The sequence below is a fragment of the Montipora foliosa genome, chromosome 4 (assembly GCF_036669935.1).
Source record: "Montipora foliosa isolate CH-2021 chromosome 4, ASM3666993v2, whole genome shotgun sequence".
NCBI classification, from domain to species: domain Eukaryota; kingdom Metazoa; phylum Cnidaria; class Anthozoa; order Scleractinia; family Acroporidae; genus Montipora; species Montipora foliosa.
The window spans coordinates 14,282,324-14,300,773 of NC_090872.1; the positions used below are offsets into that span (position 1 = coordinate 14,282,324).

The window sequence follows — 18,450 nt, forward strand, 5'->3', positions numbered from 1 at the left end:
GAATCCACCAATGATATCCATCTGAATTCAACATGTAGGGTATACAGCAAGGGTTTGCAATGAATTTGCATTGGCACAAATAAACTAATGAGCATTTTTATATTTACAATCAACCAAGGTCTTGAAGAAGATTTCTTTACCAAGAAATTCACACAGGATCCGTTTGCCCAGATAGGAATGTTTCACTACCCACCCCACTCTGCATCGAAAGAAGATCATGAGGTGTGGGGAGTAGGGAGACATACCGACTATGGGGTCTTGACAATTCTTCTGCAAGATGAGGTTGGTGGCCTGCAAGTAGAGACCAAGGATGGTTCATGGATTGAAGTACCTCCAGTACCTGGCTCATTTGTCGTTAATTTGGGAGACATGTTGGAAGTATGGACCAGTGGAGCTTTGAGGGCTGGACCACACAGAGTCAAAACTTCACCAACAAAGCATAGGCTTTCTGTTGCCATGTTTTATGGTCCAGGATTTGACTGTGTTGTTTCACCAATTCCTCTGGATAAGACTCTTATTCCATTGGAATGCACTGCAAATAAGCTGTCACTGAACTTTCCAGTGCGCTATGGTGACTATGTATTGAAGAAATATTGTGGCATTTTACCTCAAGAAACTTAATTAACTGATATCTTCATCTGGAAGTGATCTTGATTTTTTTAATAACAATTGATTGGCTCTAATTTTTTGCTGAACTTCGGTTATAAGTTGACTGGCAAAGAAGCAGTTAGATTTGGTGTCAGCTGGGTTGATATGATAAAGTGGAATCTAGGAGAATTAGAACTTTTGATTATCCTTTGCTAGAGGGAATAAATCAGATTGTACGTTCCTTATCCACCCTTGAATTTATGGAATAGGACAATAATTTACAAAAAGGAGAGCTTAGAGTTACTAACTTAATAACAGGCTGTAGCTTGTAAAGAAAACTGATGGAATTAAAGTACAGAGAATCACTAAAAAGAAACAAGCAACTGGAAGCTGAAAGAAGGCTACATTTTGCTATTGAGTACATGAATTCCATACTAGGTACTTTTTCTCATCTTGTCAAATCATAGCAACTTCTATGTGACATGCCACCTTGTTTAAGAAAACTAGAAATGCCTCAGTCATCTGAAAGTGTTCTCGAGTACATTAGTATAAATTTCCATAGTGTAGTATTAACAATGTTGTTTTTTTTTTCAAAACTGGCAATTAGAGCTCATGCATGGTTAAAACATTAACAATGACCAGGGGCTAAATGATACTAAAATAGTATCATTACAATGACACCGCAATCAAAGGCATATGCCACTTGCAAGTTGGCTTCAGTTTCCAAGCATTACCAACACCGGATGCTTAATTGGTTTAGACAAATTTTACCAAGAAGGTAGATTACCATTAATAATATTTAGTAGTAATAGTTGACACTATTGCTGCCCCTGCTGTTTAGAGTAGATGTATGCAGAATTCAATGTGTCCAGGGCCCAGGTAGAGGGAGGAATGGTTACTACCAAGATCAGATGCTTTGAGAGGCTTCTATCGAGTGGCAAATTTTACCAGTAAAGCCTGGACTCTTGATGCCATTACACATACAGCCTACTGTTACACTGGGTATTCAGTGCGTTATGTGCTGTAACAAAGGCAATCTTTGGAAACATATTACCAATTGCTGCACCTCCTTTGGTTAAAGGCTGCTCAAGTAATGCAATGTCACAAAAAGACACTCAAACAATATTATTATTTGAATGTTTTTTTTTGTTTGCGATATTGCATTATCTGACCAGCCACAGAAGTAAATGATGACAGACAGCACTTCTGCAGGTAAGTGTACCTGCAAGAAAGTATTGTTTTAGAGTGCCAAGTTTAATTCTCATTTAAACATACATACATACATACATACTTAATTGACCTCTCCCCATATGGGATAGCCCATAGGGGCTTTTCAGGACCAATGAAACACAACGAAACGACAGAACAGAACAGAACAACGACAACTGTTAAGAATCCCAACCGGCCGGAGGCAAACCAGTTGGCTATTTACAAGTGCAGCTAGGAAGTTGAACCAGGGACAACCAGGATCAAATTCAACGAGTGGTCAGAGCGGGTCTTGAACCCGGGATCTCCGCATCTCAAGGCCAGCGCCCTAACCACTGGGTCCACACTTTTTCTTGGAAAAAAACTGTTGATTACTGGTTTGAAATAGACCAATTCAGATCCTTTAGGAATAAAACGTTTTGTTCCAAATATTTCCATATGAATGCTACATTATCATGCAAATGCAACATACAAAGATCCTTAACCCCGAGAGATTTGAATTGGGTACAACATTTCAGTAGCCGAATTGGTCTATTTAGGTAACTGTAAGGGCTACAACCTTGGAACAACCTCTTGGGGAAAATTCCAGCTTAAAGATCATTTAACATGAACTCACAAAGTATATTTGTCCTCCTCCCCTTTCCCACATACCAATGTTGATAATTCTGTGTAAAATACAGTGCAAGCCTTCGGCTGTTTCCTAACCAACAATGGAGTAGGGGAGGGGGGAAAGTAGGAGGAATTTAATCATTATCGCACAGACAATTTAAGGCATCACATTTTCCCATTGAGTTTTGTCCAAAATTGTACTTTAAACCTATGACACTGACTCACAAACTAAAGTTAGCAACGTTTTCTTTAGAAACCCATTTTGTTGTAAGAAAATACAAGTTTAATGAGTCTGTGTATCATTCTTGTACTCACTCTGTGCTTCCATCCCTAGCGTGAACAGGGCCATATGGGGTCCCAATCGGCAAAGGGGGTTCATATCACTGGCAGATTAGGGACACTAAGATGTCGACCCTGACCATCCCCTAAATCTACAATAGTTGCCTTCTGCCCGAGGGAACCCTGTGGGTAATTGCCTTGGGCTGGGATCGGTTTGGGTTTCCAGTCAGGTTTAGTCCTCCGGTTACATTGCAAATAATTACCCAAGGTCAATCACCATCATGGTTGCCATCATCATTTAATATGGTCATCGTCATCCTCATTGTCATCCTCATCATCATCATCATCAGATGACACATTGGATGACGAGCTACACCCCCAGTTAACAACCACCACACGCAGCGGAAGAGTGGCAGGCTCATGGAGAAATGTGTTTATTTAACAGTATGCTAAATATGTTAAACTGTATTTTATAGTTGGGGGGTGAAGGCATTGAAATAATTCCCCAATAGAATAGGGAAGTCCTAATTTTTTTGCTTTATTGAGGGGGGTCTTGATAAGAAATGGAGTTTTTTGGAATTTTTCACCCACCCCCCCCCCCCCCCCCCCCCCCCTCCGATAAATAATGAACGGTCCCTAATGGCTATTTAGAGCAAAGACAAGTAAAATATACTTGCTTTGAACCTCGAAAGTTGGCCATCTTTGATACCATGTGTAATGAATTTGGTACATGCCAGGATATTTGCCACAATTTCAGCGCAACACCACAAAAACGAGCCCAGCATGTGCTGCGGTTTCCGGAATTAATTTTTCTTCCACCCTATTGGTTGAACTACTCTTGTGGTTAGATAAACCAAGACTAAACCCTACGACTTGGATCGGGAAACGTCATGGGTAATTCTTTAGTTCTTTTTTATGTATCCATAGTGATTCCCCATGGGCAGTTTCACTCTGGGAATAGTGGTTACACACAAAACACAGACTTCCCATGGGTAAAGTCTCACTTTCCCGTGGGCAAAAGGTCTAGTGGAACCGCAACTAATGTACCCTTAAGTTATGTAACGAGGGTAAAAAATACAACTGGTCAGATTTTTTCCTTCTATATCATAATTACGTTCACAACTGGGCCACTATACTGAAAATATCGTATTACTAGTACTTACAATGCTGTGTCAATATTACCACCACGATTTAACAAGCCTCGAGAGAGTGTACCACTACCTCCCACAAAGAGAAAATAATGCGCATTACGCTATCGAGAAAATAGGGTTTGGTTTCGGAATAATTATCAAACAGAGCGAACTAGTCAGTCACGTGTTCTTTACCACAGTTTACCGAGACAGCAGAAGATGATAAAATGTCGACGAACATCAGTCGGCTTAGGCAATCCAAGAATGTCATGAAACGTTATTAAACAAATTATGCAATTCATAGCAACTGAAGAACAGGGTTCATCACACATCATTCTCATAGTCTTTCGGATTCTTCCTGTTTCGCCGCTTAAAATCGTTCGTGCCCCAGTTGTAGATCAACACGCCAATGATAACGGACGGTATTTGGTACGGTAACTGCCACTTTACTCTTCGCACGAAGTTTGCGAGACTCTTCTGAAACCCAGCAAAAGCACGCTGCTCAAATGGAGACAAGGAATAAGTAACAATGTTCTTGGACCTTCCAATCGCACCCCACTTTCTCCCCATCTTCAAATCAAATCTCCTAAACGTGGAAGAATGTCACTTGACTTCGCGAGCACGACACAGGACAAATCAATATGGCGTCTTGCACTTAAACCGACTGCAAAGAATGATGGTATATTGCATCCGGTGGAAACGAAAGTCCCCGAACCACTCCGAAAAGGGCCGATTTTCTTACATATTTCCCGGTAAGTACTTCATGTATCCCTCCGTGAAGTGTTCCGAGCAAATGACAAAACGGCCTGCGAGATTGAAGTTCGCCCGGTGAGCGGAGACAAATCTCTTCCATTGAGCTCTTAAACTTGGGTTAACAGGGAAATTGTGTAGCGAAATTCCCGCTTTAGGGTTGGAAAGATTGCTGCAACCCTGCACAACGCAACGACTAGACGGCATAATCTTTTCCAAGGCAGGCGTAGACAAAGACACCCGACGAACGATAAAATATAAACCTCGCACTCCTTTTCGGCATACTAAAGTAGCTACGTTTGTTTTGATGTCTTGATTGGATGACGTCACATCCTCCTCGACCCAACTCTCTCCTTTGAACTCGGCCATTTTTGAATTGAGTAATGGCGGGCAATCGTATCGACAATTCGAAGTTCAAAAAGTCGGACTTCTCTTCAAAGTCATGGCTTGAAATTTGGCATGGTAGGTACTTATAATACATACTTTCGAAATATAAAAAGAAAAGGTAAGGTAACTTTTTGATCATAGTACCACTTTAAATATAAGGTATTTATAGTGTATTTAATAATTAGCTCTTTGTACCCACGTATACCCTTATATACCCCTGTATACCCTTGTATACCCTCATATACCCCTTTAAACTCATGTATACCCTTTTAGTAAAATCCAACTAGTGGTCTATTATCAATGCTGCGTTCTGATTGGTTGAGCTACTAGTAGGCTCATGGCCTCTGAGTCAATAGCCCATTCGGCCTTCGGCCTCATGGGCTATTGACTCAGAGCCCATTCGGGCTCGAGGAATAATTGTTAAATATACCCCTATATACCCATGTATGCCTTATATACCCATGTATACGCTTGTATATCCTTATATACCCCTGTATATCCACGTATACACTTGTATACCCTTGTATACCCCCATATACCCACGTATACCCTTGGTATACCCTTATAAACCCCTATATACCACGTATACCCTTATATACCCCTATATACCCATGTCATCGCGCAGAATTTTATGACACACCCGGGATATTCACGGGTGCAATGGCGCTAAATTTGAAAGGCCGAGACGACAAATGACATGAGACAATAAAGAAAAATGGCCGCAACAGGGAAAGGTCCCCCTGCGTTTTACTCTCTTACAGCTTAACTACATAAAATATGGAAAGGGTTGCATATGGCTTTTAAAGAAGAAATTCTCATGATAACATAACAACCATTTTTGACTCGGTGCCATCTCGTTAACCTGTATCAATTTTGTGTTCAACTTGACCTATTTTGGGTAAATTTGAGTATGGGAAATAGCTGTATGATAACTTTGAGACTGAATTTCGTCTAAATGAAGATGTCAACACGTTGGGTTGCATATGGATATGTTTTGTTAAAAAGTATAAAAGGGCTCATGCAACATATAAAGGGAATCCAATGTCTAGTAGTAGTATCAAATCCCGCAGTTCTGAAACACACATTTTCTCTCTTTGATTCCTCGCCGTCATAAGGGCCTTTGGGAGTTGAAATGATTCATTTTGAACCTCGCGCGTGCATATTAATGACTCTAAGCTCCGCCTCCATGAACAATGGCAATTTTTTCGCCTCATTTAATCATGAAATCAGTACACGTAATAGCTGTTGAAATGGCGGTCAATGTCTCGCTCGTTTCAACATTGTTATGTTAAAGGTAGTTTTAAGCAACTGAATGGGTTTAGGTGTTAGTGATCGTTTTATATATTTTATTCCATTCGAACGGATCGAAAATTGAATAATTATTTTCAACAAACAAAAGACGTTCCCACTGGGACACTAGCAAATCACGGACAAAAGATAAAATGAAAGAGGCTTTTTCTTTGACGAGGCTGTGCAGACAACCGGCAATGAAAGGAAAAATGCTTCGTGAACTCGCTCTACAGGTCTGTTTTTCCAAAAAAAATTAACATCGATCGGATATTTACACATTGCGCTGGTTTATTTGAAGATTTTTCTGGGTAGTGGGTAGCGGATAAAGCATGAGGAATAAGCAGGCATTAAGCCTGCGTAACTAAAACTTTCCACGCTTTTCTCTAAAACACTTCTGTTCTGGTGGTCTGTTGAACCAAATAAACTCATATCAACAAAAAGAATTGTTTGCCATGTCCCTTTCAATGAAGCGAACATTCCGCTCTTTAATCTTTAGTGTTATTGTTCACTTTTTGCACCTTGAAAATTTATTCTGCTCATCTTAACGTTTATTGACAGTTGCGCAATTCGGCGAAGGGACTCTAGTATTCCCAAAGCTAAATCAGTTGACCATTCATATCCCACCAGTGCTGAATGAGTGTTTCTTTATGCCGGACTTGTCACATATTTCGCATTGCAAGTAAATGTCACGGAAGACAATAGAATTATGCCATCTATACCCATGTATACCCTTATATACCCAACTATACCCTTGTATACCCTTATACACCACTATATACCCATGTATACCCTTATATACCCCAGTATACTCACGTATACCCTTTTAGACCACTTTATACCCACGTATACCCTTATATACCTATGAATACACTTATATACCCACGTATACCCTTGTATACCCTTATATAAAACCAAATACCAATGTATACCATTATATACCCCTGTATACCCACGTATACCATGGTCAAAAGGAAGGAAGATGCTAGGTACTACGGTGTGTCGGCCCTAAACCACATGTGACAAAAACCACGCCTACTCACAGCTCCAAACCGCCCTTGTCAATACAGCAAGACAATAATTAAATGGCTTATATATTCAACGGAAAAATTATATTATCTGTCAAATGGTAAGTATTCGAGTAGCAGATTACAAAGTGTGCGCACGCACCCTGCTTAGCGTAACATACATAAAGGCATACATTTACAGCTAAAACACGTAGCATATACAGATACGTACTAAATACATAATATTTAAAGATATATTCATTAAAAAGAAAAGCCGCTGTACGAAATGCGGCCCTGGGTAGTAAACTTATAGGTACGGATAAAATCAGGTAGCGCATTCCGCAACATAGCTGATACGTAAGAAAAAAGAGAACTGAGACCATAACTGGTTGTTCCAGGTTTATTGAGGAACAGAATGTAATTTCCGCGAAGATCATGCATAAGAAGGGGACGGGAGAGAAAACGCATTTTTCATATAAGCAGAAAAACCCTTTTTTCAAAAAAAAAAAAACAGAAACAAAAAAAACATACTTTTATCAAGTAATACGAGGAAATTTTGAATGCGCTTATTGCATAGAGATGTAGAGCTTGACTTTCGTAGTAAGAGGACAGGTAATCTGCAAATATAAATATCGTTATTGTCTTATTTACATTATTATACCGTTTCTTTGAGACGAGAATTACAGCGAAATGAAAGCACAACTTTTTCGCGAATTCCAGAATCTACGTTAACAGCACACACCAGGCCTACTCCTGAGTATCTGGCTAGAAATCATTTCCTCTGGCCGCGCTTCAGCCATTCGATAAGGGCCAGACTTGTGCTTCTTAAGTTGCCTCGCTCATGCCCAAAAAGAATTCTGGGTAATTCTGCCATTCCATGACAAGGGAAGACTCCCGATTCTCATTTCATAGTTTTTTTCATAAGTGTCGGGCCACCCAGTCCTACCAGCAAAATAACGCATCGATTGAAGGTTTTAGCTTTCAAAACTTGCCCAGATTGTGTCAGTAGGTCCTGGAATTCGTCCACAGAAAGGCCAGAGAGACAGCTTCACTCGTGAACCGCCATGTTTACAACAGAGCATTTTAGGCGTCCCAGTCTGCATGAAACCATCTCTCGTCTCTATCTGAGACAAGACCAGACACGCACGGTTCTTACGTTACGTTTATGCCTATAAAATCAACTGAAATGTCAATTGCTGGTTAAAAAAAATAAAATAAATAAATAAATAAATAAACATGTTAATGTTTTTTGGTAGGCTAGGTATCGAAGAGCCAGAATGCGCTGACGGAATGTTTGAGCAAGAGAGAAAAACGCAGTACCTCCAGACACCGGCGCTGGAGCGTCGTACCAAACGAGTCATCCCGGGATTTCGGCCCGTGCGATCGCTTTTGGACGCAGTTGGCCCTTCGCTGCTTTCTGCTACCGACCTTGCCTCCCGGTACGGCATTGAGGGAGAGATATGTCGGCCCCTAAACCATATGTGACAAATCCCACGCCTACTCACAGCTCCAAACCGCCCTTGTCAATATAGCGTAAGAATTAGATGGCTTATATATTAAGAGAAAAGTCATTTTATCTGTCATATGGTAAGCGCTGGAGTCGCAGATTACAAAGTGTGCGCATGCGCCCTGCTAAAGGTAATAACATACATACAGTCATAAGCTTTTTCCGAATAACTACAGGAGCTAATATCTTGGAGACATTACATTTACAGCTAAAATACATAGCATATACAGATACCTACTAAATACATAATATTTAAAGATATATTCATTAAAAAGAAAAGCCGCTGTACAAAATGCGGCCCTGGGTAGTAAACTTATAGGTACGGATAAAATCAGGTAGCGCATTCCGCAACATAGCTGATACGTAAGAAAAAAGAGAACTGAGACCATAACTGGTTGTTCCAGGTTTATTGAGGAACAGAATGTAATTTCCGCGAAGATCATGCATAAGAAGGGGACGGGAGAGAAAACGCATTTTTCATATAAGCCGAAAAACCCTTTTTTTCAAAAAAGAAAACAGAAACAAAAAAACATACTTTTATCAAGTAATACGAGGAAATTTTGAATGCGCTTATTGCATAGAGATGTAGAGCTTGACTTTCGTAGTAAGAGGACAGGTAATCTGCAAATATAAATATCGTTATTGTCTTATTTACATTATTATACCGTTTCTTTGAGACGAGAATTACAGCGAAATGAAAGCACAACTTTGTGGCGAATTTTCTATGATATAAACTTGTTCAGAAATCCAGAATCTACGTTAACAGCACACACCAGGCCTACTCCTGAGTATCTGGCTAGAAATCATTTCCTCTGGCCGCGCTTCAGCCATTCGACGAGGGCCAGTCTCGTGCTTCTTAAGTTGCCTCGCTCATGCCCAAAAAGAATTCTGGGTAATTCTGCCATTCCATGACAAGGGAAGACTCCCGATTCTCATTTCATAGTTTTTTTCATAAGTGTCGGGCCACCCAGTCCTACCAGCAAAATAACGCATCGATTGAAGGTTTTAGCTTTCAAAACTTGCCCAGATTGTGTCAGTAGGTCCTGGAATTCGTCCACAGAAAGGCCAGAGAGACAGCTTCACTCGTGAACCGCCATGTTTACAACAGAGCATTTTAGGCGTCCCAGTCTGCATGAAACCATCTCTCGTCTCTATCTGAGACAAGACCAGACACGCACGGTTCTTACGTTACGTTTATGCCTATAAAATCAACTGAAATGTCAATTGCTGGTAAAAAAATAAAAATAAAATAAATAAATAAAAAAACATGTTAATGTTTTTTGGTAGGCTAGGTATCGAAGAGCCAGAATGCGCTGACGGAATGTTTGAGCAAGAGAGAAAAACGCAGTACCTCCAGACACCGGCGCTGGAGCGTCGTACCAAACGAGTCATCCCGGGATTTCGGCCCGTGCGATCGCTTTTGGACGCAGTTGGCCCTTCGCTGCTTTCTGCTACCGACCTTGCCTCCCGGTACGGCATTGAGGGAGAGATATGTCGGCCCCTAAACCATATGTGACAAATCCCACGCCTACTCACAGCTCCAAACCGCCCTTGTCAATATAGCGTAAGAATTAGATGGCTTATATATTAAGAGAAAAGTCATTTTATCTGTCATATGGTAAGCGCTGGAGTCGCAGATTACAAAGTGTGCGCATGCGCCCTGCTAAAGGTAATAACATACATACAGTCATAAGCTTTTTCCGAATAACTACAGGAGCTAATATCTTGGAGACATTACATTTACAGCTAAAATACATAGCATATACAGATACCTACTAAATACATAATATTTAAAGATATATTCATTAAAAAGAAAAGCCGCTGTACAAAATGCGGCCCTGGGTAGTAAACTTATAGGTACGGATAAAATCAGGTAGCGCATTCCGCAACATAGCTGATACGTAAGAAAAAAGAGAACTGAGACCATAACTGGTTGTTCCAGGTTTATTGAGGAACAGAATGTAATTTCCGCGAAGATCATGCATAAGAAGGGGACGGGAGAGAAAACGCATTTTTCATATAAGCCGAAAAACCCTTTTTTTCAAAAAAGAAAACAGAAACAAAAAAAACATACTTTTATCAAGTAATACGAGGAAATTTTGAATGCGCTTATTGCATAGAGATGTAGAGCTTGACTTTCGTAGTAAGAGGACAGGTAATCTGCAAATATAAATATCGTTATTGTCTTATTTACATTATTATACCGTTTCTTTGAGACGAGAATTACAGCGAAATGAAAGCACAACTTTGTGGCGAATTTTCTATGATATAAACTTGTTCAGAAATCCAGAATCTACGTTAACAGCACACACCAGGCCTACTCCTGAGTATCTGGCTAGAAATCATTTCCTCTGGCCGCGCTTCAGCCATTCGACGAGGGCCAGTCTCGTGCTTCTTAAGTTGCCTCGCTCATGCCCAAAAAGAATTCTGGGTAATTCTGCCATTCCATGACAAGGGAAGACTCCCGATTCTCATTTCATAGTTTTTTTCATAAGTGTCGGGCCACCCAGTCCTACCAGCAAAATAACGCATCGATTGAAGGTTTTAGCTTTCAAAACTTGCCCAGATTGTGTCAGTAGGTCCTGGAATTCGTCCACAGAAAGGCCAGAGAGACAGCTTCACTCGTGAACCGCCATGTTTACAACAGAGCATTTTAGGCGTCCCAGTCTGCATGAAACCATCTCTCGTCTCTATCTGAGACAAGACCAGACACGCACGGTTCTTACGTTACGTTTATGCCTATAAAATCAACTGAAATGTCAATTGCTGGTAAAAAAAAAATAAATAAATAAATAAATAAAAAAACATGTTAATGTTTTTTGGTAGGCTAGGTATCGAAGAGCCAGAATGCGCTGACGGAATGTTTGAGCAAGAGAGAAAAACGCAGTACCTCCAGACACCGGCGCTGGAGCGTCGTACCAAACGAGTCATCCCGGGATTTCGGCCCGTGCGATCGCTTTTGGACGCAGTTGGCCCTTCGCTGCTTTCTGCTACCGACCTTGCCTCCCGGTACGGCATTGAGGGAGAGATATGTCGGCCCCTAAACCATATGTGACAAATCCCACGCCTACTCACAGCTCCAAACCGCCCTTGTCAATATAGCGTAAGAATTAGATGGCTTATATATTAAGAGAAAAGTCATTTTATCTGTCATATGGTAAGCGCTGGAGTCGCAGATTACAAAGTGTGCGCATGCGCCCTGCTAAAGGTAATAACATACATACAGTCATAAGCTTTTTCCGAATAACTACAGGAGCTAATATCTTGGAGACATTACATTTACAGCTAAAATACATAGCATATACAGATACCTACTAAATACATAATATTTAAAGATATATTCATTAAAAAGAAAAGCCGCTGTACAAAATGCGGCCCTGGGTAGTAAACTTATAGGTACGGATAAAATCAGGTAGCGCATTCCGCAACATAGCTGATACGTAAGAAAAAAGAGAACTGAGACCATAACTGGTTGTTCCAGGTTTATTGAGGAACAGAATGTAATTTCCGCGAAGATCATGCATAAGAAGGGGACGGGAGAGAAAACGCATTTTTCATATAAGCCGAAAAACCCTTTTTTTCAAAAAAGAAAACAGAAACAAAAAAAACATACTTTTATCAAGTAATACGAGGAAATTTTGAATGCGCTTATTGCATAGAGATGTAGAGCTTGACTTTCGTAGTAAGAGGACAGGTAATCTGCAAATATAAATATCGTTATTGTCTTATTTACATTATTATACCGTTTCTTTGAGACGAGAATTACAGCGAAATGAAAGCACAACTTTGTGGCGAATTTTCTATGATATAAACTTGTTCAGAAATCCAGAATCTACGTTAACAGCACACACCAGGCCTACTCCTGAGTATCTGGCTAGAAATCATTTCCTCTGGCCGCGCTTCAGCCATTCGACGAGGGCCAGTCTCGTGCTTCTTAAGTTGCCTCGCTCATGCCCAAAAAGAATTCTGGGTAATTCTGCCATTCCATGACAAGGGAAGACTCCCGATTCTCATTTCATAGTTTTTTTCATAAGTGTCGGGCCACCCAGTCCTACCAGCAAAATAACGCATCGATTGAAGGTTTTAGCTTTCAAAACTTGCCCAGATTGTGTCAGTAGGTCCTGGAATTCGTCCACAGAAAGGCCAGAGAGACAGCTTCACTCGTGAACCGCCATGTTTACAACAGAGCATTTTAGGCGTCCCAGTCTGCATGAAACCATCTCTCGTCTCTATCTGAGACAAGACCAGACACGCACGGTTCTTACGTTACGTTTATGCCTATAAAATCAACTGAAATGTCAATTGCTGGTAAAAAAATAAAAATAAAATAAATAAATAAAAAAACATGTTAATGTTTTTTGGTAGGCTAGGTATCGAAGAGCCAGAATGCGCTGACGGAATGTTTGAGCAAGAGAGAAAAACGCAGTACCTCCAGACACCGGCGCTGGAGCGTCGTACCAAACGAGTCATCCCGGGATTTCGGCCCGTGCGATCGCTTTTGGACGCAGTTGGCCCTTCGCTGCTTTCTGCTACCGACCTTGCCTCCCGGTACGGCATTGAGGGAGAGATATGTCGGCCCCTAAACCATATGTGACAAATCCCACGCCTACTCACAGCTCCAAACCGCCCTTGTCAATATAGCGTAAGAATTAGATGGCTTATATATTAAGAGAAAAGTCATTTTATCTGTCATATGGTAAGCGCTGGAGTCGCAGATTACAAAGTGTGCGCATGCGCCCTGCTAAAGGTAATAACATACATACAGTCATAAGCTTTTTCCGAATAACTACAGGAGCTAATATCTTGGAGACATTACATTTACAGCTAAAATACATAGCATATACAGATACCTACTAAATACATAATATTTAAAGATATATTCATTAAAAAGAAAAGCCGCTGTACAAAATGCGGCCCTGGGTAGTAAACTTATAGGTACGGATAAAATCAGGTAGCGCATTCCGCAACATAGCTGATACGTAAGAAAAAAGAGAACTGAGACCATAACTGGTTGTTCCAGGTTTATTGAGGAACAGAATGTAATTTCCGCGAAGATCATGCATAAGAAGGGGACGGGAGAGAAAACGCATTTTTCATATAAGCCGAAAAACCCTTTTTTTCAAAAAAGAAAACAGAAACAAAAAAAACATACTTTTATCAAGTAATACGAGGAAATTTTGAATGCGCTTATTGCATAGAGATGTAGAGCTTGACTTTCGTAGTAAGAGGACAGGTAATCTGCAAATATAAATATCGTTATTGTCTTATTTACATTATTATACCGTTTCTTTGAGACGAGAATTACAGCGAAATGAAAGCACAACTTTGTGGCGAATTTTCTATGATATAAACTTGTTCAGAAATCCAGAATCTACGTTAACAGCACACACCAGGCCTACTCCTGAGTATCTGGCTAGAAATCATTTCCTCTGGCCGCGCTTCAGCCATTCGACGAGGGCCAGTCTCGTGCTTCTTAAGTTGCCTCGCTCATGCCCAAAAAGAATTCTGGGTAATTCTGCCATTCCATGACAAGGGAAGACTCCCGATTCTCATTTCATAGTTTTTTTCATAAGTGTCGGGCCACCCAGTCCTACCAGCAAAATAACGCATCGATTGAAGGTTTTAGCTTTCAAAACTTGCCCAGATTGTGTCAGTAGGTCCTGGAATTCGTCCACAGAAAGGCCAGAGAGACAGCTTCACTCGTGAACCGCCATGTTTACAACAGAGCATTTTAGGCGTCCCAGTCTGCATGAAACCATCTCTCGTCTCTATCTGAGACAAGACCAGACACGCACGGTTCTTACGTTACGTTTATGCCTATAAAATCAACTGAAATGTCAATTGCTGGTAAAAAAATAAAAATAAAATAAATAAATAAAAAAACATGTTAATGTTTTTTGGTAGGCTAGGTATCGAAGAGCCAGAATGCGCTGACGGAATGTTTGAGCAAGAGAGAAAAACGCAGTACCTCCAGACACCGGCGCTGGAGCGTCGTACCAAACGAGTCATCCCGGGATTTCGGCCCGTGCGATCGCTTTTGGACGCAGTTGGCCCTTCGCTGCTTTCTGCTACCGACCTTGCCTCCCGGTACGGCATTGAGGGAGAGATATGTCGGCCCCTAAACCATATGTGACAAATCCCACGCCTACTCACAGCTCCAAACCGCCCTTGTCAATATAGCGTAAGAATTAGATGGCTTATATATTAAGAGAAAAGTCATTTTATCTGTCATATGGTAAGCGCTGGAGTCGCAGATTACAAAGTGTGCGCATGCGCCCTGCTAAAGGTAATAACATACATACAGTCATAAGCTTTTTCCGAATAACTACAGGAGCTAATATCTTGGAGACATTACATTTACAGCTAAAATACATAGCATATACAGATACCTACTAAATACATAATATTTAAAGATATATTCATTAAAAAGAAAAGCCGCTGTACAAAATGCGGCCCTGGGTAGTAAACTTATAGGTACGGATAAAATCAGGTAGCGCATTCCGCAACATAGCTGATACGTAAGAAAAAAGAGAACTGAGACCATAACTGGTTGTTCCAGGTTTATTGAGGAACAGAATGTAATTTCCGCGAAGATCATGCATAAGAAGGGGACGGGAGAGAAAACGCATTTTTCATATAAGCCGAAAAACCCTTTTTTTCAAAAAAGAAAACAGAAACAAAAAAAACATACTTTTATCAAGTAATACGAGGAAATTTTGAATGCGCTTATTGCATAGAGATGTAGAGCTTGACTTTCGTAGTAAGAGGACAGGTAATCTGCAAATATAAATATCGTTATTGTCTTATTTACATTATTATACCGTTTCTTTGAGACGAGAATTACAGCGAAATGAAAGCACAACTTTGTGGCGAATTTTCTATGATATAAACTTGTTCAGAAATCCAGAATCTACGTTAACAGCACACACCAGGCCTACTCCTGAGTATCTGGCTAGAAATCATTTCCTCTGGCCGCGCTTCAGCCATTCGACGAGGGCCAGTCTCGTGCTTCTTAAGTTGCCTCGCTCATGCCCAAAAAGAATTCTGGGTAATTCTGCCATTCCATGACAAGGGAAGACTCCCGATTCTCATTTCATAGTTTTTTTCATAAGTGTCGGGCCACCCAGTCCTACCAGCAAAATAACGCATCGATTGAAGGTTTTAGCTTTCAAAACTTGCCCAGATTGTGTCAGTAGGTCCTGGAATTCGTCCACAGAAAGGCCAGAGAGACAGCTTCACTCGTGAACCGCCATGTTTACAACAGAGCATTTTAGGCGTCCCAGTCTGCATGAAACCATCTCTCGTCTCTATCTGAGACAAGACCAGACACGCACGGTTCTTACGTTACGTTTATGCCTATAAAATCAACTGAAATGTCAATTGCTGGTAAAAAAATAAAAATAAAATAAATAAATAAAAAAACATGTTAATGTTTTTTGGTAGGCTAGGTATCGAAGAGCCAGAATGCGCTGACGGAATGTTTGAGCAAGAGAGAAAAACGCAGTACCTCCAGACACCGGCGCTGGAGCGTCGTACCAAACGAGTCATCCCGGGATTTCGGCCCGTGCGATCGCTTTTGGACGCAGTTGGCCCTTCGCTGCTTTCTGCTACCGACCTTGCCTCCCGGTACGGCATTGAGGGAGAGATATGTCGGCCCCTAAACCATATGTGACAAATCCCACGCCTACTCACAGCTCCAAACCGCCCTTGTCAATATAGCGTAAGAATTAGATGGCTTATATATTAAGAGAAAAGTCATTTTATCTGTCATATGGTAAGCGCTGGAGTCGCAGATTACAAAGTGTGCGCATGCGCCCTGCTAAAGGTAATAACATACATACAGTCATAAGCTTTTTCCGAATAACTACAGGAGCTAATATCTTGGAGACATTACATTTACAGCTAAAATACATAGCATATACAGATACCTACTAAATACATAATATTTAAAGATATATTCATTAAAAAGAAAAGCCGCTGTACAAAATGCGGCCCTGGGTAGTAAACTTATAGGTACGGATAAAATCAGGTAGCGCATTCCGCAACATAGCTGATACGTAAGAAAAAAGAGAACTGAGACCATAACTGGTTGTTCCAGGTTTATTGAGGAACAGAATGTAATTTCCGCGAAGATCATGCATAAGAAGGGGACGGGAGAGAAAACGCATTTTTCATATAAGCCGAAAAACCCTTTTTTTCAAAAAAGAAAACAGAAACAAAAAAAACATACTTTTATCAAGTAATACGAGGAAATTTTGAATGCGCTTATTGCATAGAGATGTAGAGCTTGACTTTCGTAGTAAGAGGACAGGTAATCTGCAAATATAAATATCGTTATTGTCTTATTTACATTATTATACCGTTTCTTTGAGACGAGAATTACAGCGAAATGAAAGCACAACTTTGTGGCGAATTTTCTATGATATAAACTTGTTCAGAAATCCAGAATCTACGTTAACAGCACACACCAGGCCTACTCCTGAGTATCTGGCTAGAAATCATTTCCTCTGGCCGCGCTTCAGCCATTCGACGAGGGCCAGTCTCGTGCTTCTTAAGTTGCCTCGCTCATGCCCAAAAAGAATTCTGGGTAATTCTGCCATTCCATGACAAGGGAAGACTCCCGATTCTCATTTCATAGTTTTTTTCATAAGTGTCGGGCCACCCAGTCCTACCAGCAAAATAACGCATCGATTGAAGGTTTTAGCTTTCAAAACTTGCCCAGATTGTGTCAGTAGGTCCTGGAATTCGTCCACAGAAAGGCCAGAGAGACAGCTTCACTCGTGAACCGCCATGTTTACAACAGAGCATTTTAGGCGTCCCAGTCTGCATGAAACCATCTCTCGTCTCTATCTGAGACAAGACCAGACACGCACGGTTCTTACGTTACGTTTATGCCTATAAAATCAACTGAAATGTCAATTGCTGGTAAAAAAATAAAAATAAAATAAATAAATAAAAAAACATGTTAATGTTTTTTGGTAGGCTAGGTATCGAAGAGCCAGAATGCGCTGACGGAATGTTTGAGCAAGAGAGAAAAACGCAGTACCTCCAGACACCGGCGCTGGAGCGTCGTACCAAACGAGTCATCCCGGGATTTCGGCCCGTGCGATCGCTTTTGGACGCAGTTGGCCCTTCGCTGCTTTCTGCTACCGACCTTGCCTCCCGGTACGGCATTGAGGGAGAGATATGTCGGCCCCTAAACCATATGTGACAAATCCCACGCCTACTCACAGCTCCAAACCGCCCTTGTCAATATAGCGTAAGAATTAGATGGCTTATATATTAAGAGAAAAGTCATTTTATCTGTCATATGGTAAGCGCTGGAGTCGCAGATTACAAAGTGTGCGCATGCGCCCTGCTAAAGGTAATAACATACATACAGTCATAAGCTTTTTCCGAATAACTACAGGAGCTAATATCTTGGAGACATTACATTTACAGCTAAAATACATAGCATATACAGATACCTACTAAATACATAATATTTAAAGATATATTCATTAAAAAGAAAAGCCGCTGTACAAAATGCGGCCCTGGGTAGTAAACTTATAGGTACGGATAAAATCAGGTAGCGCATTCCGCAACATAGCTGATACGTAAGAAAAAAGAGAACTGAGACCATAACTGGTTGTTCCAGGTTTATTGAGGAACAGAATGTAATTTCCGCGAAGATCATGCATAAGAAGGGGACGGGAGAGAA

At 40.8% G+C, this 18,450-nt stretch overlaps 1 protein-coding gene across 1 annotated transcript in view; it reads left to right on the plus strand.

The window, feature by feature from the left end:
* The window catches only part of LOC137999019 (probable iron/ascorbate oxidoreductase DDB_G0283291), a 2,658-nt gene extending 1,094 nt beyond the window's left edge, over nt 1-1,564 (plus strand). Inside the window, exon 2 of the mRNA XM_068844848.1 lies at nt 119-1,564. Within this exon, the coding sequence (XP_068700949.1) occupies nt 119-621 (503 nt within the window). The 3' untranslated portion in view covers nt 622-1,564. The remainder of the gene's footprint in view (nt 1-118) is intronic.
* The last annotated feature ends 16,886 nt before the right edge of the window (nt 1,565-18,450 follow it).